At 41.2% G+C, this 24,064-nt stretch overlaps 2 protein-coding genes and 1 long non-coding RNA gene across 5 annotated transcripts in view; 2 read left to right on the forward strand and 1 right to left on the reverse strand.

Annotated features, from left to right (window-relative positions):
* Window positions 1-14: 14 nt before the first annotated feature.
* LOC113422943 (uncharacterized) lies at window positions 15-7,017 on the forward strand. The gene is made up of 8 exons (XM_026684129.2): window positions 15-127; window positions 1,242-1,495; window positions 1,673-1,736; window positions 4,386-4,513; window positions 5,318-5,436; window positions 5,920-6,055; window positions 6,470-6,566; window positions 6,735-7,017. The coding sequence occupies exons 1-8, from the start codon at window positions 58-60 to the stop codon at window positions 6,779-6,781; spliced, it is 915 nt and encodes a 304-aa protein (XP_026539914.1). The 5' UTR covers window positions 15-57; the 3' UTR covers window positions 6,782-7,017.
* A 51-nt stretch (window positions 7,018-7,068) lies between these two features.
* Window positions 7,069-24,064, reverse strand: part of RBM10 (RNA binding motif protein 10) — a 37,206-nt gene continuing 20,210 nt past the window's right edge. For all 3 annotated transcript variants that reach the window (XM_087956632.1, XM_087956633.1, XM_087956634.1), the window contains 19 exons: window positions 22,082-22,155; window positions 20,025-20,111; window positions 18,895-18,955; window positions 18,620-18,793; window positions 16,880-17,040; window positions 16,065-16,162; window positions 15,255-15,342; window positions 14,147-14,357; window positions 13,881-14,041; window positions 13,654-13,795; window positions 13,414-13,505; window positions 13,071-13,247; window positions 11,924-12,073; window positions 11,115-11,180; window positions 10,607-10,792; window positions 8,294-8,368; window positions 8,082-8,185; window positions 7,798-7,927; window positions 7,069-7,314 (listed from right to left, as the gene is read on the reverse strand). In XM_087956632.1, coding sequence (XP_087812758.1) covers window positions 7,189-7,314; window positions 7,798-7,927; window positions 8,082-8,185; window positions 8,294-8,368; window positions 10,607-10,792; window positions 11,115-11,180; window positions 11,924-12,073; window positions 13,071-13,247; window positions 13,414-13,505; window positions 13,654-13,795; window positions 13,881-14,041; window positions 14,147-14,357; window positions 15,255-15,342; window positions 16,065-16,162; window positions 16,880-17,040; window positions 18,620-18,793; window positions 18,895-18,955; window positions 20,025-20,111; window positions 22,082-22,155 — 2,363 coding nt within the window. In that variant the 3' untranslated portion in view covers window positions 7,069-7,188. The remainder of the gene's footprint in view (window positions 7,315-7,797; window positions 7,928-8,081; window positions 8,186-8,293; window positions 8,369-10,606; window positions 10,793-11,114; window positions 11,181-11,923; window positions 12,074-13,070; window positions 13,248-13,413; window positions 13,506-13,653; window positions 13,796-13,880; window positions 14,042-14,146; window positions 14,358-15,254; window positions 15,343-16,064; window positions 16,163-16,879; window positions 17,041-18,619; window positions 18,794-18,894; window positions 18,956-20,024; window positions 20,112-22,081; window positions 22,156-24,064) is intronic.
* LOC148132317 (uncharacterized) lies at window positions 14,299-18,522 on the forward strand. The gene is made up of 3 exons (XR_015747834.1): window positions 14,299-14,403; window positions 16,487-16,567; window positions 18,386-18,522. It is a non-coding gene; the product is annotated as an uncharacterized LOC148132317 (long non-coding RNA).

A 24,064-nucleotide genomic window follows, 5' to 3' on the forward strand; every position in this document is an offset into this window, starting at 1 on the left:
CAATGAGATTTACGCGTGTTGAGCAGGGGTGAGGGCGGGCTTTATACAAGAGGCACCATGGCGGCCGAAGGGTGGTCTGAGCGAGTGCGGAAGCTGCTGAAAACGATGAATTCCTTTCATGGAGCAGGTAGGACCGCGGCCTTTCTGCGTCAGCTGTTTTCAAGACCTCAGCAAGAAAAAGGAGCATTCTCTTATGGTTTAATTATTTCTGATGCAGAAAGCCAAGAGTAGGAATAAATGGACGTTTTTTGCAAACATTGCTACTAACGCTTTTCAGCGCCTTCCTAAAACGATCTGGAATGAAACTCTTTGCAAACAGGGAAACGGACATCAAATGGCAAATCTGGTTTAAGATAAGTCATGTAAAAGCAATGGGGTGCAAGTTTTAATTTTACGTGTTCCGAGTGAATCTGAGATGAGATGATGTCCAGGGAAGAAACTGGGAATGTAGTGAATTGATGGATGAAGACGCCAACTGAATTGTGGCAATTGCTCTGAAAAGCCAAGTTCTACATAACTCGTATAAGTAGGAAATGAATTAAAAAATCAGATGCTGTAATGACTTTTCACAAATGTGTACAGTAATATGTAATATCCCTATTCAGGTTTTGATCACTGCACCTTAAAAAATTGTAGGATTTGGAAAAGTACAGAAAAGAAAATGCAAAAGCTCAAGTAATCTGCCAAGAAAGCAGTTTGAAGCTTCAAGTCATCAACTTGAACTGCTTGAAACAAAATTGAATAAATCCATCAATAAAGTTATCTATGACACTTATCATGCAGATAAATATCAATAATAAAGTTCTTTTCAGTAGTGGTTGTTTGCATGCTACTTGTAACCTTCACAGTCACCTCTTTACCTCTGTAAGAAGAAAATGTTAGTCTATGTAGGCATTTTTTCCTCAGGCTCTAGGACTCTTATTAATCCTTTCCTCATAATGATTTTGCTGTAAGTTTTGTTACCGCAAAAGCTACTTTCTCTACATCATCTTTGGGTTTGTACAGGTAGTCCCTGACTTGCGAGCCCAATTGAATCCAACATTTCTGTTGTTAAGCAAGACATGTGTTAAATTAATTTTGCTCCATTTTAGGACCATTCTTGCCACAGTTGTTAAGTGAATCACAGCAGTTGTTAAGTTAGTAACCCACAGATCAAAGAAGCACTTTGGCAGATTTGACTTATTTGTAGAAACTAGATCTTAGTTGCAATAGAGTATTAATTTGGGTTGGTTTTTTTGCAGGTTCTTCCAAGGCACTGTGTTTCCCATTTATGGTTGCTGGACAACAAGCAGGGTATGTCTCACCGGCTGTAGCCAAATGTCTACATCAGTACCCAACTGTTTTCTCAGTGTCTCAGAGAGATGAAGCCCTTCCATGTGTGGAACTTAACAAACAACTGACTTCTTGTGACCAGAGGACAGCTGCTGTACAAAGGGTGTTCAAGGAGCTGAAAGCACAGCAAGCTTTTCCTTGTTTGAAAGGGTGGAGGAATGAGGTGAGAGGACTTGGTGCAACCAAGCAAAAGGAAAGGGATTCTCTTCTGTTTCTGACTATAGAAGAGATGTAGGCAAGAAAAATCCAGTGCTTCTATTCTGAATAGCTTAGAAGGAAGACAGTGCAGTGGGGTGCGAAACCAGAGCTATTCACTAATAAAAATATGCCTCTGTTTCAGATGTACAATGTAATGCCTTATTTTTGTGACACACCTTTCTTCAGGATGGAACGTGCTGCAGCACGTAAGTTTAAAATTTAAAAATCTTGCCACTATGCTGTAGAGGAAAAACCTGACTTGTGCAAAAGCAAATAACTCCACGGTAAATAACTAATTTTTAAAATTATATATTATCTTAGAAAAGAGAGCCAGAGTGGTATGTTAATGTGTTGTATTGGGGCAGAGAGGCCAAGATTCTAGTCCATCCCGTCATGGAAACTCATTGGGTAACTTTGGGCTAATCATTTTTTCTGTTTATCTTACCTTACTGGGCTGCTGTTATGAGAAAAACTAGAACGGTGCACTATGATGCTTTGAATTTATGTGCAAAATGTGGGATTTCAATTTAACAAAATTCTTTTTAAGGTGTAGAGACATGGGATAAAGCCACAACCAAATGGCATTCATGTCAAATCAGAGTCCATACTATTTTCATCTACCGTGTTTCTCATAAAATAAGGCCGGGTCTTATATTTTTTTGAGCCCCGAAAAAACGGCTAGGCCGTCTTTTCAGGGATGACTCAATTCCCCCCCTTGCATCCTCATCTAGAGCGCCCCGCGGGCAGCCTTGCCACCAGCCGCTCCTAACGGGTGATCATGGCGAAGCGCAGAGAGCTCCCTACTCCCACCAAACACCTTTGCTGCAGACCCAAGACCTTTGGCACCCGCCGCTGTTGCTTTCCCTTCTGCCCATTCCGCTGCCACGTTTGGAGCTGCCGCTTCCGTGTTTGGAGTGCCGCTGCCATTTGGAGTGCCGCCATTTGGAGCACCGTCATGTTTGGAGCTGCCTCTTCCGTGTTTGGAGGTGCCGCCGTGTTTGGAGTGGTGGCGGCGCTCCAAATGGCGGTGGTGCTCCAAACAGCGGCAGTGCTCCAAACGCGGAAGTGGCAGCTCCAAACGCGGCGGCAGCTCCAAATGCGGACATGGCAACTCCAAACAGCGGCAGTGCTCCAAACAGCGGTGGGGTTCCAAACGTGGAAACGGCAGCTCCAAACGGGGAAGCTCAAAATGCGGAAGCGGCAGCTCTAGACAGCAGCAGTGCTCCAAACAGCGGCAGCGCTCCAAATGTGGAAGCGGCAGCTCCAAACGCAGCGGCAGCTCCAAATGTGGAAGCGGCAGCTCCAAACACAGCAGCAGCTCCAAATGCGGAAGCGGCAGCTCCAAACAGCAGCAGTGCTCCAAACAGCGGCAGCGTTCCAAACGTGGAAGCGGCAGCTCCAAATGCAGAAGTAGCAGCTCCAAACAGCAGTGGTGCTCCAAACGTAGAAGTGGCAGCTCCAAATGCGACGGCGGCATGGGCAGAAGGGAAACCAACAGTGGCGGGCGCTGAAGGTCTTGGGTCTGCCGCAAAGGTGCTTGGCAGGAGTAGGGAGCTCTCCGCGCTCTGCCATGATCGCCCGTTAGGAGCAGCTGGTGGCGAGGAATTGCTGCCCACGGGGCGCTCCTAACGGCAAGTCCCCCTGCCCTTCCCCCCATTTTGCATGTTTTAAAATAGGCCTAAATTTGGGGCAGGGGCTTAATTTCATTTTATGCCTAGAAAACATGTTGGGCCTTCCTATTGGGGAGGTCGTATTGTTGGAGAAACATGGTATTTAGGAAATTTAGATAAGAAATGCCTTAGTGAAGAAATCTCAATGAAGAAATGTAGCTTCCTTGCCGATATTGTTATAAATATATGCACTGACAATTGTTTAAATACTGTAAATACTCCATTTGTTTTATAAACTATTTTATTATTAAGGTGTCCCATGGGCAAGTGTATAAAATAAATATCTGCATTTATTTATGCATGTTCACCAATTCTAAAGGAAAATTATATTTTCTTCCTATTTCCCAACCCAAAAATAGGAATGAATATTTTATTAATCTTACAATTACATTTTTTCTTCAATATTGCTTCCTGAATACCAGTGTATAATTTCATAGGCCTTTGAATACATATTTTATAATTTTATTTTAAAACAGATGGCATAGTGTGGACATAAAGGGTAGATTGTATCCCTTCAAATTGTGAGGATGAATATGGATAAAGCATGTCAAGATCACTCCACACCAAAACAAAAACGCCCTAAGCAGACACTAATTTTCCTTTCCTATGAAAAATTAGATTTCTTCCTCACCAATATTATGCTATGAAAAAAATTGTTCATGCCAAGCATCCCTCTTCCATAAAACTCAACAATTAGAAGTATCAGACTTCCATGGGGCTTGATATATCAGTGTATAGGAAGCTAAGCACAGGCAAATCACTTCAGAAGAGTCAGTAATAATTCGTTTTCTGCATTGGCATTAACCACAATGCAGTCTCTTCAGTGCAAAATTCTCATTATTGAAAATTTGGGATTGGTTTTTGGGTATTTTTAATGGATCACCAATCTTGGATCAACTTCAGCAGCTCTAGAGAAAAGTTTGAACTTGCTAAGAATTCTTCCAATATTGCATTGGAATTGTGTTTATGGACACTCTCGCTGTTCCTTTAATATCCTATTTCCTTGTCAACATTCCCCAACATATGTAGTATTTTAGTAGTAAATACTATTAATAGTAAATATGTTATGAAGGCTTAAGCAGATGAAATTACTCATAAAATCAGAACATATAGTGCAAAGGTAGGTGTTTGGTTTAGGCAGCAAGAAATGCTGTCTAAATTCATATCTGATTTCTCTTGATCTAGCACTATTGGGAGTTAAGTGCTATGGTGCCCATCTGAATGGCTATACTTGGCGAAATGATGAAATGCACATGTGGCTGGCCCGTAGGGCCTTGAACAAACCCACATATCCTGGCTTATTGGATAATCTGGTAAGAGACAAACTAGGATGGCAAACAGAATATCTCATCTGAAGATGAGATTAGCTAACAGCTGTCTTAAATATTCTTATTGGTTCAATACAATCAAAGAAATCACTTAATGAGCTCGGGCAGGCCACAAGATGGGTTGAATGCCCAAAATACAAACAAGGCTTTATCACCTATACAAAATTGTAATTTAAGCATGAATCATTTTTCTTAGCAATGTAAATAGAGAAGTTCTTCCTACTGACATTTTTCTTACAAATTAAAAGCATATATAGTAGTCCTCGATCTACGATTGGGACCAGAATTTCTCTTGCTAAGCACCCCATTTTATGACTTTTTTTTTGCTATGGTAAGCGAACCACTCCAGTTAACATGAAATACACAGTAATTAAGCAAATCTGGATTTCCCCCATTGACTTTGCTTGTCAGAAGCCAGTTGGGAAGGTCACAAATAGTGATTATATGACCCCAGGATGCTGTAACAGTAGTAAATTCATGCCAGTTATTAAGCACCCAATTTTAGATCATGATGGGCATGTGACAATAGTTCTAATTACGAGGACCAGTCATAAATCACCTTTTTCTGTGTCATTGTAACTTTGAATGTTTACTAAATAAATGGTTGTAAGTGGGGGACTGTGTGTAAAAGCTCTAGTCTTGAAGCCATCTAATTTGCCAACTCAGAAATTATTCTTCTATTTGTTGGACAGAAAAGATCCTTCTTAAATACTAAAAATAGCTAACGTTGTCTGCTTGCTTTATGCTGAACCACAATTTACGTGGTTTTATTTTTTGTTTTGGGGTTAGGCTGCAGGTGGCATTTCATCAGAGCTGGGTGTCAGAGAGACACTAATAAAAGAGTGCCAAGAAGAGGCTTGCATTCCTGCTTCCCTTGCTACATTATCTAAATCTGTTGGAACTATCAGGTAATGTCGAAAGTTCTAAAATCCAAGGTACATTGTAGTTCAGCAATATTTATGTTTCCTTGTGTGCGTATATACATATATATTGTTTCCCTTGAAGTTGACATTGGGAGAACGTACTGTATTTATAACCAGTAATTTCTCATTCAAGTACTATATAATGATTTTCTTGTTTGCTACATATTCCAGCTGAATCATGAAAACAAATAATGTCTAATATGGAAGCAGTGTTAATATGTAGAATTTCCAGACCACAAATTGCCTTGATGTAACACAGTATTTATCCATAAAAAGCATACATGGATGTCTAAATGTCACTCCTAATTTCATAGGAATCCAGGAAGCAGTATATAAAGACGGCTTGGGCTCCTCTGAATGAGGTCACTTCCTCTCTAACCCAAATCAGTGTTACGCCACATGAGAACATACCTAAACATTCTCTACTCAAGTCACTGGTGTGATTGAATTATTCTTTTCCTATCCCAGCTACACGTATGAAGGGTCAGATGGAGGCATCTATCCTGAATGTCAGTTTGTATATGACCTGGAGCTGCCTGAAGAATTTGTGCCCCGAGTAGGAGATGGAGAAGTGCAAGAATTCTATCTTTGGTCACTTGATAAGGTTCATAGGTGCTACGTTGCTTACCAATAAAGGTTGCCCCTTTTGAACAATGAAAGATAGCATGGATAAGGCCTTCCACAAACAAGCAATTTTCTTTGCTGTTCCCACAAACAAGCAATTTTCTTTGCTGGTGATGATGAATCTATCTCAGGAAAGCCCAATGAGAACTGATTACACGTTATGGATCCTTTGTGGCATATTTCAAACAAGAGATGGTAGGCTACAGCTCTCGTGTAGTTTCCTAGCTCGTTACTATGTTTAGTGTTTAACTTTATTTGGAATGCTAAAGGAAACATATTAGCACACATTCTCATGAATTCTGTGCTATGGTAGCCATTATCTTAGTCCAGGCATGAGGTTGGAGGCTAACTGCCATTTCTCCTTTGTATGTTAATTGTAAATCTTCCCATGCAGGTGAGAGAGGCCATTGGATCTTCTGATTTTAAGCCCAACTGCGCAATGGTAGCGCTGGATTTTCTAATCAGACATAGTTACATTCAACCTGATCAAGGTAGGTGTCCTCAATGTCGGCTATGGTCAAAGTAAAAAAAAAAAAAAAAAAACTAGGGGAAGAGAGATGGGGGAGAAAATGACAGACAGGTTTCTTTGTAGAAACACACTTGAAGGATAGTGAGTAGTACCATGCATTCAGAGTTTTCCTCTGCTTCTCTCTTTTCAGAATCCCATTATGTAGAGTTGGTGGAGGGGCTACACCAGAGCCTTTGAAAAGCCAAGGACTGCCTGTTGAGATGATAAGAGAGTTTTCTGTATGTTTTCTTTTTGCTAAGACAAGACTGGTATCTCAGATGGCAGCACCGAGGATTGAGACTACAAGATCCTGGTCAGGGCTACAATTACTGCCTCTTTGTACCTATATGTGGAAAGCTTGTAAACTCAAAATAGTTTACTGTACCCACATACTTACCCATAATGAACATTGGAAATGCTTAATGGTCACAAGAGCATCAAGTGTATTGTTCATTTTCCACATGCTTCAGCCATGTAAAATCCTCTTTTGTCCATTTGAACATTTAATTAAAAAGTCAACCAAAAGAACATTCAGAAAGTTGGAAGGCAGGGGAGGAAGGGGAGACAGCAGCAAAATATTGTACAGGAGGTGCTTCTTACAAAGTTCAGTCTGACTCGTTGAAACGAGTGAGCATTGTCTTGTGCAATGCTTCCCGGTACGACTCTGATGCTACAGCCCCATAAGAGCTGCCACGGGCGCCAAGGCCAGACCCTCGTACTCGAGTTGGGGCCTAAGAGAGAAGGAAAAATAAAATCACACGGAGCCTCCCAAATAAGGTAATGCATTGTAACACAAGTTGCGGGGGTGGGGGAGAAAACCCTTCATCATAGATCTACTCTTTGCCCTATTTTGTAAGTTGCCATTTTTCTCATTGCATGACATCATTTTATTGATGTCATACAGCCACACCATCAACTCCCTTCTTATGGAAACAGTTTAGTTCTTGTTCCCAATTTCTATTTCTTAAAAATCATGTTTCCTAGCTATCACAGCAATTTCCTTTTTTACAGACAAAGTAATATATGGGACAGAAGAAACCCAAGGCAATGTACATAAATTGATCTATCAACACTCTAATACTATGCAATAAGACTCAAAGACTTTCACTTTATGCAAAGCCAGTATATAATAAGAGAAAGCAACTGGAGAGACCGCATGCCCTTCCAGAATACAAAACTTATTTTTTTACACATAAAGCAATCTGAAAAATTACCTCAATAGGAGTTACAATGCCCTGTTTCTTGCGACCCAACCCGCTGCCTTCTTTCCAACCCATAGCTTGTAGCATACGGCTGCCAATGTTGTCGCTTCCCAGGCCATCTCGTGTTGGTTGTTCAAAATCCCTGTTACAAATGGGGGGAAAGGATGAATTAAAGAGATAAGAATTAAGAGAGAGAGAGCTCTCTCTTCTGCCAAACAAGACCAAAGAAAACAGCATGGACACTTTGCTAAGAAACACCTCTTCTAAAAATGAAACATGTAGTGTGTAAAACTTACACCGTGGCTGGAGTCACAGCTGAATATTTTCTTTTCTTGGGTTCTGGTGGCTCAGGAACACCGTATTTTTCCCTTCGCTCAGCTGCACGATCTCGATACTTCATCTGAAAATAGTGATGAAGGGGTAAGTGTTAGCTGATGAGATGCTTCCTATATAACAAGATTCCCTTGTAGTGCACACACACACCCATTATGTGTCCCATCTATTGTACCTCCATGTCATTCTTTTCAAGGGCCTCAAGCTCTTGCTCTGACAAATGTGCCCTTCGGTGAATCTCCAAATTTTGCTGCAGGGGAGAGAAAGTATAGAAAGTATAGAAGAATGGAGGGGTGGAGGTAGAGTCAAAATCAAAACACACTCTGGAGAGCCATGTTTGCTCCTAAGGATCCAAACTCAACAAAGAATGCTTTCTGGCAGCCCTACAAATCTCACTTCCAATAGAGCATGCACAGACCTTCCATCATTTCCTAGGCAAATATCATACGCAGTTTCAGATTCAACAGGACAAGCCTTCAATTATTTGCCTCCAGATTTTCATTCAACAGCAATCTGAACTAAGCTTGGTACCAAATTTCATTTAAACCTAGTTTCTCTTCACCAAATATCAAATATAAAGTAATATTTAATATTTCCCATTTGGGAAACTTTCCTCCAGTGAAGTAGTACTAAAGACTACAAGGAATTATACTGTAATTTAGGAACAACTTCAGCAAATTAGTGTGTCTTTTCTGTGCATTGGTCTCTTATCATGTTCTTAAAATCTCCTGTCTTGCTAGCTAGGTTTGGCTTTATCCTAAGGAGGCAGAATAACAATGATTTGGCTTTCCTTGCTGACATTTTCTGCTCTTGGCCAGGATAAAACTGAAGCAGAGGATTTAGATATTCAAATCCAAAGCAGTGCTTCCTATCTTTCCTACAACATAATTCGTCCCTTCCTCAGATCTAGATTTCAGTATCTTATACATGCTTCATTGGAGACTTTGGCACAAACCGAGATAGCAATAGCACTTAGACTCATATACCACTTTATAGTGCTTTACAGCCCTCTCTAAGCAGTTTACAGAGTCAGCCCATTGCCCCCAACAATCTGGGTCCTCATTTTACCCACCTTGGAAAGACGGAAGGCTGAATCAACCTTGAGCCTGGTGAGATTCGATCTGCCAAACTGCAGGCAGCTGGCTGCAGCAGACTGGCTTGCAGTACAGCACTCTAACCACTGCGCCACTGAAATACTACCTATCCGGCAACTGGCTAACATGAGCCATGGTTGCACAGTGGTTAGAGTGCAGTACTACTGCAGGCTACTTCTGCTGACTGCCAGCTGCCTGCAATTTGGCAGTTCAAATTCCACCAGGTTCAAGGTTGACTCAGCCTTCCAAGGTGGGTAAAATGAGGACTCAGATTGTTGGAGGCAATAGACTGACTCTGTAAACCGCTTAGATGGGGCTGTGAAAAACACTCTTAAGTGCTACTGCTAACTAACCCTTCTATATGAAAGCAGTAGTTGCCTGTACTATACAATACAGTACAATAAAGTACAATAAAGGTTGAATCTACATCATGTTATTAAAATTCCTATTATACAACTAATGGGAATCAAAACTCCTATTTCCCATTGTCAGTAATTTCACTTGCTCTTACAATAAAATATTATATTTTGCTATTTGATCAATTCTCAAAAACCTTTATGAAAATTGCAATATTCTTACTGGTAGCCATGATTCTTATAAACCACTTGGTGTCTCCTTCACATAATCTCTTTCACAATATTAACTGTTTCAGGTTTTTAATGTAATTATTATATATTTTTTGCATTTGTTGTAGTTTGCTTTTATGATTGGTCTTAGATTATAAATAATACTAATTCAAAACAATAACTTGTTCAGCATGTTGACAAGAAAAATGTTGTTTTCTAACAATTTATGGGCTAGGAACAGTGGCACTTTGCTGGATTTTGCATGCTCAAACTATTAAAGCTCTGCCTATGAAGAACTAGAATCATCACAAAATTCCCCCATGGCCTCTAATCCAAGTAGTCCAATTAGCTGCTATTGTCAATTGTACAGGTAGTCCTTGATTTACAACAGTTCATTTAGTGACCGTATATGCAATATGCGGAGTCTGTAAATGGCTTATAGAGAGGGCTTGTAAAAGTACTGTGAAATGGTATAAAAGTCTAAGTACTATAGCTATTATGACCATTTTTCACACTTTTATGACCATTGTAGCACCCCCATGGTCACGTGATTTACGACGGTTGCAGTGTCCCGGGTCTTGTGCCCCCCCCTTTTGCGACCTTCTGACAAGCAAAGTCAATGGGGAAGCCAGATTCATTTAACAACCTTGTTACTAATTTAACAACTGCAGGGAGTCACTTAACAAACATGGCAAGAAAAGCCGTAAAGTGGGGCAAAACTTTCTTTTAACAAATTTCTCACTTGGCAATATAAATCCTGGGCTCAATTGTGGTCGTAAGTCAAGGGCTACCTGTACTGAAAACGACAGGCTCTTGTCAGCTGCATACCTTATGTAAGCCCGAGAGCTGCTGGTGACGAATAAGAGCCTCCTTGCTGGGAAACTGCCTGCGACAAAGCAGGCAAGCCAGCTTGTGCCAATCAGTTAATTTCTCCTCCCGATCAGCTGCCTTCTCTTGCTCCTCTTCACTGTCGCTTTCACCACTGTATGCAGCCACTAAGCCTCGGGGCGGACTCTGAAAGCAGGGAGAATTATATGCCAGGATCAGAACTATTACCATAATCTGGTTTTTCAATGTAGTGTTCCCTGGGCGAGTTAATTCCCATAATCCCCACTTGTTCTGGATTATCTCAGAAATAGCTTTCGACACTGAAGAGTTCTTGTGTTCAAGACTTCCTGTGATACATAAACATTGGTCTCTCTGTATTTTAATACCTCAATGTAATAATCATCAGCCGGATTTGCAGAATCTCTACATCTTTTACCCATTCTTCAGGTCATTCAGAGTGAAACCCAGAAAGTTTAAATTTTAGAGAAAGTCGAGAGGAAAAGCTTACCAGCCGGTCATCGCCCGTAAACTTGGACAAGTCCATGCTACTATGCTGCCTCTCAGCCAGTGCTCCCTAAGAACAAGCAAAAGAAAGCAGGGAAGTATTTAATCATTTTTCCTAATGAAAATATATTTTTTCTACTCAGCAGTCTCTCAAACTACACAAGAAGGTCATTCAGAATGTTGCATAATAATGAACATTAACTCAAATATAACAATTCCCCCTCTTTTTCTGCATGATTGCATTTTTAAAAAGCGTATAAAATACCACATTGCAACAGCAATTGTACAATATATTTACTTTAATGCTGAAATAACATCCAATATAGTTCTTTATTAGTTAACAAATGCTGATGAATCTTCATGCATATCTTTATTAGCTACAGACAGTCCTTGACTTACAACAGTTCATTTATTGACCATTTGTAATTACAATGGCATTGAAAAAAGTAACTTATGACTGTTTTTCACACTTAACAACCCATGGTAATGTGATCAAAATTCAGATGCTTGGCAACTAACTCATATTTAACATTTGAAGTGTCCCTGAGTCATGTGATAATCTTTTGCGGTCTTCTGACAAGCAATAGGGGAGCCAGATTCACTTAACAACCATATTACTAACAATAACTGCAGTTATTCACTTAACAATTGTGGCAAGAAAGGTCGTAAAATGGGGCAACATTCACTTAACAATTGTTTCACTGAGCCACAAAAACCTGGGGTTCAATTGTGGTTGAAAGTCAAGGACTACCTATATCAGATTGTTTTGTTACAATATTCCTGGTTTAATGGTGCATTCCCCACAAATTGTACCTTCTTCTCAAGGATAGCATAGCCTGCGTCCGCTGTGGCTGATTCCCGCCTTTCATCCTCTCGTATGGAGGAGACTGGCTGAAAGCTGTTTTTGAAATTTTCCTTCTGTTTATTGAGGCTGCGGGCCCAGCGTTCCATATCCTTTGCAATCTGGAGGACAGTCCATAAAAAGGAAGGAAAAGTATATAGGGGGGAAAAGAAAAAAACAAATGAGCTCTCATTTCATATTGTAAAGATACACTAACTTCAAAAGAGCAAGAATGTTAACAAGACTGAAAGAGAAAAATAAATTGCTATCAAAAGGGCTCCAGAGAGAACTTCCTTTTTTCCCATTAGGGGATGCCTTACTACTATTTCCAGTCATCGTGGAATATATTTTCCTGCCTTGAAAAAAAAAAAAATCTTCCCTGTGCAACAGTTCCTCAGTCTAGAGAGAAATGTACCTTGATGAAAGCAGAACCTTCTAACTCAGGGGTCCCCAACCGCCAGTCCAGCGGACCGGCACCGGGCCGCAGAACAAGCCTTGCCGGCCGCTGTTGCTGGGCGCCGCCATCTTTTTTTTGGAAAGCTCACCGAAGCGCCTTTTCAGTCATAAAAAGATGGCGGTGCCCAGTTGACGCTGGGCACTGGGCTGCGCCCAGCTGATGTCGGAACCGGGCGCGCGTCGAAAAGGTTGGGGATCCCTGTTCTAACTAGTCCAAGACAGAATTATAACTATACCAGCTTGCCAGAAAACTCTAAAACGGGTGTCATCAGGGTTGTTTTTAACTTCAGTGGACCCGGGGGGGCATGGCCAGCTCAATGTCACTCATGTTGGAGGCACTTGCAGTGGCCCAAGTGCTCTGCCAGCGAAAATAGGGTACCGAGCTCCATTTTTGACTGGGATGGTTTCCTGTAATCCTCTGCTAGCGAAAACGGAGCTCGGGAGGGCTGCACATGGCCCTCCCAAGCTCCGTTTTCACTGGCAGAGGCACCATGGGCCAGTCCTTTGCTGTTTCCAGAGCATCCCCGCAGGTCAGATCTAAGCACCCCGCAGACTGAATCCTTGAGTTTGACACCCCTGCTCTAAAAGGTCTTCAGATGTGAAACAGCTAGAATTCAAAGGCAGATGAAGAGAAACCGCATGAGAAAAAAGGGTGATGCTCACCTGCTGGGCTGTTTTTGTCTTATGCTTCTCCTTTTTTTCTTTTCCCTCTTTGCTGCTGCCACCCCCTGAACCGCTACCATCCTTGTGGCTGTCAGCCGCCTGGTCTGAGGCTGGGACGTAAGTGCATCTCTCACTTTCCCAGTACAGATACTGCTGCATCTGAGCATTGTAGTAATACTGGGAAGAAACATGGACACAGCTCATCTTTGGGTACTGCAGGACGTTGGGCAATTTGAGAGCTATCGTTAGCACTACAAGACGAGTCAAATTTTCAGCTCGTTGTTCTCATCTCTTTGCCATATGCGGAAAGTAACAAAGTCTGCCCAAAGACAGACAAACTCACCTGGGAATTAGGGTCGTAGTAGAGCCCAGTAAGAGGGTCGTAATAGTAGCCAGAACTTTCATCATACTGATACGTGGAGACATCTGGGACAGCTAGTGTCAGAAAGAGAGAAAGCAATGAGCAAAAGCAGTCACACAGCCTAGGACAGTTGGCAATCTATTCTGCTCTCCCCTCCTAATGGGATTCCTGTTCCCTAGAAGATCTGAATATATACCAATCCCTCTTCCCTCCACCACTCACGGTATTGTGTGTAAGGTTCCTGTCCAGCAGAGCCGGCTGGCAAACTGGAAGTGCTGGTGGACATGCCGGGAGTTGCACTGGAGGGCTGGCCAGCATTAGGTACATCTGGCTTCAATACAGCTGGTGAAACTATGGTGTATGACTGAGAATAGGGGAGAGAGTAGATCAGTCAGGTGCATAGGTTATGAAATCTTTTAATACGTGCACTTAAATCACTCCAATTGTACCTGAGCAACAGCAGCGTTTCCTTGGGCTGGGCTTGCCCCTTCAGAGCTTCCGCTGGCCTGGTACGTGGCTGATACAGCTGCATTCTGGGTGGTACGAGGGAAAGTTGGTAGGACAGGCATTGGATCAATACCTGGCACACCAGGTTCCTGTGATCCCTCAGCTATTTTGCAACAGAAGAGTCAGAGAGGCAAAGTCGCCAGTTAGTCAGGAGGTACAAAAACATCCTACAATAGGTTAGAAAGGAATAGGAGGCAGAGGAGCTTACCTGTTATTGATCCTTCCCCCTGGATCTTGTCTGCCTTTCCAACAGCGGCTGTCCCAGAAGAGCCAGACTGAGACTGGGATCCTTTCAGGTATCCCCCCTGCGAGTATGCTGTGGTTTCTTGAGCACTATAAGGTTCATCATGCTGGTAATAACCATAATCAGCAGACTGCTCATCCTGGGTAGCCCACGAGGACTCTCGGCCCTGCGATGCCTATTTGGAAGACCAAATATAAGAGGAAATCTGTTACTAAGGCAGGGTAGTAATTACACTTTTCCCCACACAGTAATAAAAAAGAGATTCAAACAGTTAGAAATAGATGTTTTCTTTTTCTTTTTTAAGATAATTATTTTACAGCACTATGCTTTGTAATATTAAATTATATGCATAATTATGTATCCAGCAACTGATGCAACCTGCCGGTCGCTTGGTCGTCGCACTCTGGGGCTGCCCAGGTGCGTTAATTCCCTATCCAAGCAGTAGACAGAGGCAGAGGCGCAGGGGGAGGCAGGTGATCTGGATGCGCCGCGCAGGCCATGGGAAAGCCGAGTCAGTGGGCTGGAGCGGGTGGCCAGCCGTGGGAGGCTCATCTTTGCACAGCGGCACTGAGCAGACAGAGGCAGAGATGCAGGGCAGAAGGCAGGCGATCCCAATTTGCCGTGCAGGCCACAGGCAAGACGAGAGAAACAAAGATGAGCCTCCTGCAGCCAGCCAGCTGCTCCACTGACTCTCGGCTTTCTGAGACCCTTTGGCCCGCACATGCTCACCGCCTCCTCTGCTGGCCATGCCCAACCCCTTCACTGGGGCTTATTTTGAGGGTAGGGATATTAGACACATGCTTAAAAATTAGACTAGGGCTTATTTTCAGAGTAGAATCTATTTTCAGAGAAACTTAGCAGCAGTTCACTGTATATTGCTGCATGAGAAGAAAAGCATTTCTGTGCTGTATGGGATACATCTACATGGTTCCCCTCTTGCCCAGAGGTGCTCTAACAAGTCAGAATACTTTCCAGAATACGTTTGAGGAGAAATGAGAAAAAGTCCCCTATTTCTCCTCTGTGTCCCAAACCTGTTCAACCTTCTTTCCTTTCTGTTTCCTCGATCAGTTACCTGTGAGATAGCCCACTGCGCAGCTGCAATGGCAGTGCTGGCTACCGAAGCAGCACTAATGCGGTTTCCATCTGATGAACTTAGGTCCCTGAAAGGGATAAAGAATTTTTAAATTTTATTTATTTATTTATTTATTTATTTATTTATTTATTTATTTATTTATTTATTTATTTGATTTGCCAATTGTTTACAAGATAATAAGTATAAATGTATACATAGTTGTGAATACATGAAATGGGTACATATAAGAAAAATAAAAGAATAAGAGAAACAATAGGACAGGGACGGTAGGCACGTTGGTGCGCTTATGCACGCCCCTACAGACCTCTTAGGAAAGGGGTGAGGTCAATAGTAGACAGTCTAAGGTTAAAGTTTTTGGGGTTTGGGGAAGAAACTACAGAGTCGGGTAGAGTATTCCAGACATTGACCACTCTATTGCTGAAGTCGTATTTCCTGCAATCAAGTTTGGTGCGGTTTACTTTGAGTTTGTATCTATTGTGTGCTCTTGTGTTGTTATGGTTGAAGCTGAAGTATTCATTGACAGGTAGGACATTGCAATGTATGATTTTATATACCATGCTTAAGTCAGACCGAAGACGGCGTAATTCAAGGTTTTCAAGTTCTAGAATTTCAAGTCTGGTGGCATAAGGTATTCTACAACGAGTAGAGGAGTGGAGAACTCTTCTTGTGAAATATTTCTGGACTTTCTCAATTTTATTGTATTCCAATTTGTACCCACCCAAGCTCAATGACTCAAACGTTCCCACACAAACAGAAGACTCAGTTCTAGGCAAATGATTTCTTACTAACCGTTTGGAACCTTTTGCGAATTCCACATTAATTGTCTTGCCATCTATGTTTAGTGGTGGATGCAGGGCCTGAAGTATCTGCAGCAACTGAGCTGCCTCCTGAGAGACAAAAGGACAAGAAATGAAAACCCTCAGAACAACAAACATACTGTTTGCTTAATATGATATTAAGTGTGCTGTAGGGGTGAATCAGCAATACACAAATTCAACTTTCCTCTTAACTACAAAGGATCACTGGGTTATCTCTGATCCCAAATAGACTGTCTGAATCCAACATATTTTGCAGCATTGCTTTCCATCTGCCAAAAGAAACATGAATCCTACTGCTATTTCGTCTTAGCAATTTAAGTGTCCTTGAGGGTACACTCAGAGGTGAACAATATCTTATTAATGCTCACCTCCATTCTCCATTTTGTACTACAGATAATTCTATAGTGCATGGACTCAATACAGAAAAGATTTTGGATTGTGCTCTAAGGTAGCACCAAGGTTGTTTTGCTTAAAGTAAGTATTAGTATGATTACTTTCCCCAAAACTGCAAAACCAGACACTGAAATAATATAGTCTATACTACTTTTCTGCCCTTTTCTGTTTTCTTCCCCTCAAGTCTCTAGCTGTAGTTAGTAGAAAGGAGGGAAATAATGCCTTGAGCCCAAAAGATATTTTATATAGCTTTCCCTTGGCTTTCCTCAGACTAAAAGTTCAATTAAGTTCTGTTTTCTAAGCTATTATATTATCTTCCTAAAGCCCATCATTCTCATGATCTCAACCTCTAACACAAAACAGAATTGCCACATATGCTATTGTTGCACTCACCACAATAGTAGAGAGCTGAATGAAAGCAAAACCACGATTGAGCTGTGTCTGCTTGTCTTTAATGACACGGACATTCGATGAGGAAAGAACTGCATATGGTGCCAAGGAACTTAGAATGGAGTCCATGGTGCTATGTGGATTCAGGTTTCGCAAGATAATGGCTGGCAGAATAAGAAACAGTATGGTAGTTGTAACTGTAAACTTATGAGGAATTTTCACCTGAAGGAATTTAAAACTCTGCACAGCTAAGAAAGTACTGTTAGTAAAAAGCCAATAAAATTTTGGCTTCCTCTTTTATTGATGATAATAAATAGCATTTATATACTGCCAATTTCCAGGATTCTGGCCCCCACATCCATAAAGGGAATCTAATTATCATTGTTTTCTGTTAAATATAATAGGAAGCCAAACCAAATTTGAATTAAACAGCTTAAATGACATTGTTAGCACACTTCAATCGAGGACCTGTATACTGCACGAATAAACAAATAATTCCCTCAACACTGTCCAACTATTTACAAAGTCTGCACTACTATTACTATTAATCTTCTCATCACTCCTTATCACCCATCCCCTCCCACTTGTGACTGTATGACTGTAACTTTGTCGCTTGTATCCTTAATATTGACTATTTCCTCGTTTGACTTGATTGCTTATTGTACCCTATGACTATTATTAAGTGTTGTACCTTATGATTCTTGACTCTTGACGAATGTATCTTTTCTTTTATGTATACTGAGAGCATTTGCACCAAGACAAATTGCTTGTGTCCAATCACACTTGGCCAATAAGGAATTCTATTCTGTTCTATTCTATTCTATTCTATTCTATTCTATTCTATTCTATTCTATTCTAATTCTAATTCTAATTCTAATTCTAATTCTATTCTACTCTATTCTCAGAGCATTGTGTTTGTTTGGGGGTGGGGGGAAAATCCCTTCTCATTTTTCTTACTGCTATTGCAACTATTTTCTTCTTCTCCTGGAGGGAAAAAAATATCTCTTATCAAATAAGAGTCTGTGGTATATTTTTCCTCAACAGGAGAACGGAACAAGGTAACAATAATAAAATAGCTGACCAATAGCTATAGAGTGAGTGTGTGTGTGTGTGTGTGTGTGTGTGTGTGTGTGTGTGTGTGTGTTGAGCTCACTGCAATCACACATTTCTCCATAATTTTCATAAACTATCTTTATTTTGCAGTGTCTTTATGTTCTGTTTTTCTATGTTTCCTGTTTCCGCGTTATAAATTCTCCATTATCCATTTCAAACCAATTACAATATCAGATTACTTTCAAAAACAGTTGACATAATTCATCCCAACAGCAGAATCTACTTTTGCAAGGGCTTTCTTCTATATAAGATTTCAAAACCTACTATAAAACATCTACACATTAGCACATTTCCCTCTATTTGCCAATCAAACTTACCAATCTGCGCTCAATTTCTAGAGCTAGGCATTACATTTAAAAGCTACACCAATTAAACCAGCCGATTTCTATTTTACAGCCAAGCTGGGCCTGCCAACCGACTTCTGAGCCTGAACATACACATTCAACTACTGTATGTAAAATGTTACGGAATCTTCCTCAGAAGCTTGGCGTTTTTAAATTAATAAATCAAGTGAAAAAAACTAATTAATAAACCTCAACCCTCTCATCTACAACAATTAACAGTTTCATGGGGGAACACCGTGAAAATTGAATGACTTTATTGCTGTTGTGTATCAAATTTTATACTCACTGTCATTAGCATTCTCTGCACATGGTTCAGACATGGGGGTCGTAGGCTGAGTGGACAGAGCTGCTGACACCTGGTATGGCTGCGGGAGAGGCAGAAGACCTTGGCTGAGTTCACGCCCTGATAACGCCACTAGTTGATCTAAGCGACCGCCAGGGGGTAGCTTCTGCTCAGCTTCTGTTGCAAAGTGGAGAGTGATGAATTGGGGGAGAGGGGGGAATTAAGAGTAGTTTCTACAGGCACAAACGAAGCTAAAATAACTAAGCTATTAATCTTACCAGATCTGGGAATGCCACATTTGAAACATTTCTCTCTGCGCTTGAAATTCTGAACTCCACACTATTGAGAAGGGAAAAAAAAGACAATGTTTTCAAATAAACGTCTTCCATGGATCAGTCTTTTATCAAAGTGTTTAAACACTTTTATAAAAGTGTTTCCCTATCAAGATATATTCCTTACTGCAAAATCACAAGTGGCTCTCATTAGATACCAGGATTTGGTATCTCTGGTTCAGAGGTGGTATTCAGCAGGTTCTGACCAGTTCTGGAGAACCGGTAGTGGAAATTTTGAGTAGTTCGGAGAACTGGCAAATACCACCTCTGACTGGAGATTTTACAGTCTCCTTCCCCTGTCATGTCCACAGAACCGGTAGTAAAAAAATTTGAATCCCACCACTGCTGTGGTTTCAAATAATTAAAGTTGGAAAATACACAACCTGCTTTTGGTGTCCATAATGTACTGTAGCTCAGAGTTCATTTTTTTTCATGATTATGTATTATTTTATGCTTGCAAACAAGCTTTTTCCGCATGTGTTCTTTGTTATCAGTAGATATTCTATTGAAATAGGATCTTTGGGAATGAAAGCCACTGTACTGCTAGTACTATCCCTTAATGCGTAAATTTAAATTCTTGTCCTAATGGTTGTGATGAAAAAGCACTGAAAAATATTCAATAAAAACTTAGAAAATAATCCCTTTGTCCTACTTTTATGCCTCAGTCTTTGCTCATAAAGTCAAGCTTCCTAAACTTCTTTGTATCTTTTATGTTCTTGTTGCAATCTTTGACAAAAACATTTGCAATCCTCATTTTAGAAAGTATTAAGGAAAATAACACTTTCATACTTATTTTAGAAGCAAAACTATTCAAGAGAAGCAAGAGGGCTGAACTTATATTGAGCCTTCATCATAGAAACAGGGAGGTTTTGCTTCTGCCTTTGATTAATATTCAACACTAACTCCTTGCAACTAGAAAAAGTCACAGCCATTGTTCTAAGTACACGAGGCCACTACTGAGCCCACTAATCTTGTTTCCCCAGCAGGACGACATCCTTCACACTGCAGTCCTGACCCACAGCTCCGAGTACCACATCACGGAATACTTCTACAACTTGATTGAAAAGAGCAGATACCTTGCTGCAGAGCCAATCCTCATTGATCTTGGGTTTAGGGTCACTGTAGTGCATGGAGACTTTCTGACCAAGGATGGAGAGTGAATGCTGCAGGGAGAGAAACACCCCAATGAGACTCTGAAGTGGAGGGAGAGAGAAGGTGCCCATCACTGCCGCAGCAGAAAGGAGGAGAGGTTCAAACCCTTCAGCTGAATGGATGAGGGTGAGGGAGGGAAGGGAGCATAGGCTGAGAGAGTTTTGGAACTTGACTATTTGGCTAGTGCACACCTAATCTGGCCGACACCTGTTTCTACCCAAGGCACCGGGACGTCCGGTTGCTGTGATGGAGGGAGAGTGTTGGAGAGAGAAAGAGAGAAAGATGAAGAAAAGGAGAAACAGACAAGAGAAATGCAGCCGTGCTGTGAGATACCACTATGCAATACCTCTAGACCACTAGAATAACCTTTGTTGACCTTCTGCCCCACCATTTCTCTTTTTTTCTCTTCTCCCAACCCAGTGCCACTGTGCCCCCACAATGGGCGTATTTCCCTACCCACTCCCTCGTTCAATACAAATCTCTGCTACAGTAGTGTCAAGCATTTAAGGGCATGCTTAGAGAAATGCTCAATCTCCCTTAAAAATGAAAACTTTTGGGGGAGATTAAATAAGATTTTTAATTATGCACACGTCCCTAGACTTCTATTCTGTTCTACCATACACAACACCCCAATTTAACTGTATAGTCTAACCATATATTCCCCAAAAGGCCTATCAAAATTACTATTTTACTCAACTGCAAGGTCTCAACATTTGGTGAAGACATCAAACAATTTTATGGGCATATAATCCATGAGGACCAGAACACTAAGCCAAACCACTTTCCAAAACCAAGTCCTAAAATCTGCTAAGTCAAGGCCTAGTTAACTAGAACCTCTTTCTGGTACATGCAAGAACCTTGCCTATCTCTTGCCCACTGCCAACCTTCGGAGAGAAACACTGCCAGTTTCACACACAGTTGTACAATCTGTGCTTAAAAGGAAACCCTCATCATATGTCTCTCAACCCAATTTTTCCACATCCCCCCAACATCCAGAGCAACATGTATCATCTCAGCCATGCTTGCGGCTACACATGTCAGCTCCCACTGGGGATGCGCACATGTGGCCCAACTTTATTGTCAACACAAGAAAACAGGAAGAAAAGGAAATGGCAAAGGTAACTGCCATAGCTGCATAAACCCTGGGAAACCCAGTCGGGGCTAGGATTGCATTTTCATCCAGATTATAGTCACTTGGAAATAAGAGTAGTTTTAAACTAGTCAGAACAGATACAGTTTGGTCTTAAAAACTTGGCATGTCACATCATTTCTACTGTAAACCTATGGTGCTAAAGAGAACATGGGGTCTTAGAGAGGCTGTCAAGAAACAGCTGTTGTGATAAAGGAGAGAAAAAAATCTTCCTAGGGAAGTTTCCATTTTAGACTTGCACTCCTGTCATAATAATCTCTGGCAGATTATGGAGAAAAAGATACCCACTGACAGGTGGCCCGCTTCAATATCTACTGTTCAGCTACAGCTATAAACTGCCAGAGTCACACTGAGCATGCATATTTTCAGAGCAGGAAGAACACAGGACTCGTGATTTCCCAAGCCCCTATTTCTTACTGCTAGGAACTCCCACAATCCCCTTAATGTGGATCAGCATCTAAATTCCCCTGCTCAACTTGTCAGATTCCGCTATCATCCCCATGGTGGAAATTAAATCCAGTTCTGACTTGCTGCCTGAATTTTTTTTAATGTCACTTTGAAGCCCTATTTTCTTGAACCCACCCCTCTTTTTTTTTTTTCAGATCATGAGTAGACCCCAGAAGTCAAACACCCAGTTCCCAGTACTCTTGTTTGATTCCTGGAATTGTAAACAAGGCAAGATAGCTGACTTTCAGTACTAGCTGCTCTTCCTAATCCCAGTTCAGTGATTCCCTAAGGGGGAAGGCATCTAGGATTTGTCACATGAACCAGGTGTTGAGATTGGTCATTAACAGTAGCAGTACTTGTGGGTTTCAAGTGCAGCAAAGCAACCTGATTGGCTTCCATCCATCGTGTAGCGTCCTGCAAGTGATTAAACTCGACGAAGGCGAAGCCCCGGCTCTGACCTGGAGGACAGCATTCAGATACAGACGCAGTGTGTTAGTCAACAGATCCAGCCAACATCACGCACCCCTGTTGCTGTACCAAATGGGGCAAGGGCAGGGCTCAGGGGAGAAAATAAAGTAGAGTGGGAAGGCACAGAAAAGGCACCCTAAGTTGCAAAATGGAGTGGTGCAGACTCAAATGCTGGTCACCAGCATCTCTTATGATCATTCCAGTAAGGTATTTTTGATGGACAGATGCTATTCACTGCTACTCAAACCATCTAGTTGTTTATTTTTCCTAGAACTGAGAAGAGAATGGTGGTGTCCCAACTTCCAGGTCAATGCTTATCTACCCTGTATTTCCGAAAGGATAAAGGACAAGAGGGGGAATTTTTGAAGAGATCTATTTCTAGAACTAATAGAGTCAATTATCTTTTTTCATATTTTAAGAAATAGTTGATTAAAAGAATCTATGCAGGAGGCTACGTATGGCACTTGTCCTACTGACTTTGCGGTTTAGCAAAGATTAAAATAACCCCACATAACAAGAGAGGACCAAGATAAAATACTGTAGTCTGCTGAACTTGATTCTGAAAGAATTGGATTTAAATTCCAGTTTAAAATTCATCTGATGACTCCATCAATCACTCTTTCAATCTTATTGGTCCATCTGTCCAACAGAAACAACAATAGTCCCTTTCTATTGCAATAAAGAATGATAAACGTTGCTTACATAAATGTAACAAATTCAAGTGCCTAGACTGAGAGTTTATTAAAATACCAAAAAGGCACAGATTCCCACATTTTTTCCTTAGTAGCACTGGAATTAAGATAAAATGTTTAAAGGGAAACCAAACTGACATTAGGTAAGACCAGTCCACTAAATGGGAATGTTCAAGAGACTACATTTTGGGAAGCTCTTTCTTAAAGTCTGCAATTCCAGTCTTTGTTTGAAATGTAAAAATCATTTTGCATTGTAATTGTCTTCTCTTAGCCTCTGGTTGCCCATAGAAGCAGGGTGCCTTTCTGTACCCTCCATCTTGCAGTATCTGCCAGTCCACTTCAGGCCTTGAACAACAAGGGCAGGTACGGTGGACTATCATCAAAAACATAAACCTTGTTTTAAAATAAAGGAAGGGGGGGGGGAGAGAAAAGAAAGGTACACAGCCCTATCTCGGGCCTGCAAGTGTGTGTATGATAGGTAGGGAATAACCTTGGCAAGAAGAAATATACTTACCTGCTTGATTAAACAACTTACTTTATTTTCAGAACAGTCCTACATTGTTTTGTTTTGGAGCATATACCATACCCATCCAACTTGTTGGCAACCTGTCTTCCTTAATGCAGGCTGGCACTATTTATGGTCTATTAAACTGAGCAAGTTCACTAATCAAGGGCTGTATTCACACAGGGGCTTGACAATCGCCTATCCCATCACAAAAAAGGCAGAAAAAAGCCAGGAGTTTTCTTAAATCCTTGGTGAATCACAAGTGCCTGGAAAATTATAGTTAACCTGGTGGGGTCAAAAGTCAGACACACGCCCAGGTATAAGTTTCATCGGTATCAATCTTAAAATGGAGTCTAGTTCAGGCTGCAAAGATCTAAAAAGGCACACCAACGTATCTGATCAAATATGGTCAAATAGAAAGTGCAATATATAACCAAAAGGTTGTCTTCATCCTTTGCCATGTATTTGTGAAAGAGGCCAAGTAAGAAAGACAGAGAACAAGTAAGAATTCATCTTAATACAAAAAGCAACATTGAACCACTAAACCTCCAAAGAGTCACACTTATGCAGAATACAGTGAAACTTGGAAATGACAGGCCACATCTTCTGCTACTTTTTCAGGCCAATCTCATAGAAGAACCACTGAGGCCCACATTTATAGGATTTTGATAACAGACAATAGCACTTAAAGGACTACCTCTG

Source organism: Notechis scutatus, chromosome 2, assembly GCF_049901735.1.
Source record: "Notechis scutatus isolate UNSWTSFEM ecotype Mainland chromosome 2, rNotScu1.2, whole genome shotgun sequence".
In the NCBI taxonomy this organism is placed as follows: domain Eukaryota; kingdom Metazoa; phylum Chordata; class Lepidosauria; order Squamata; family Elapidae; genus Notechis; species Notechis scutatus.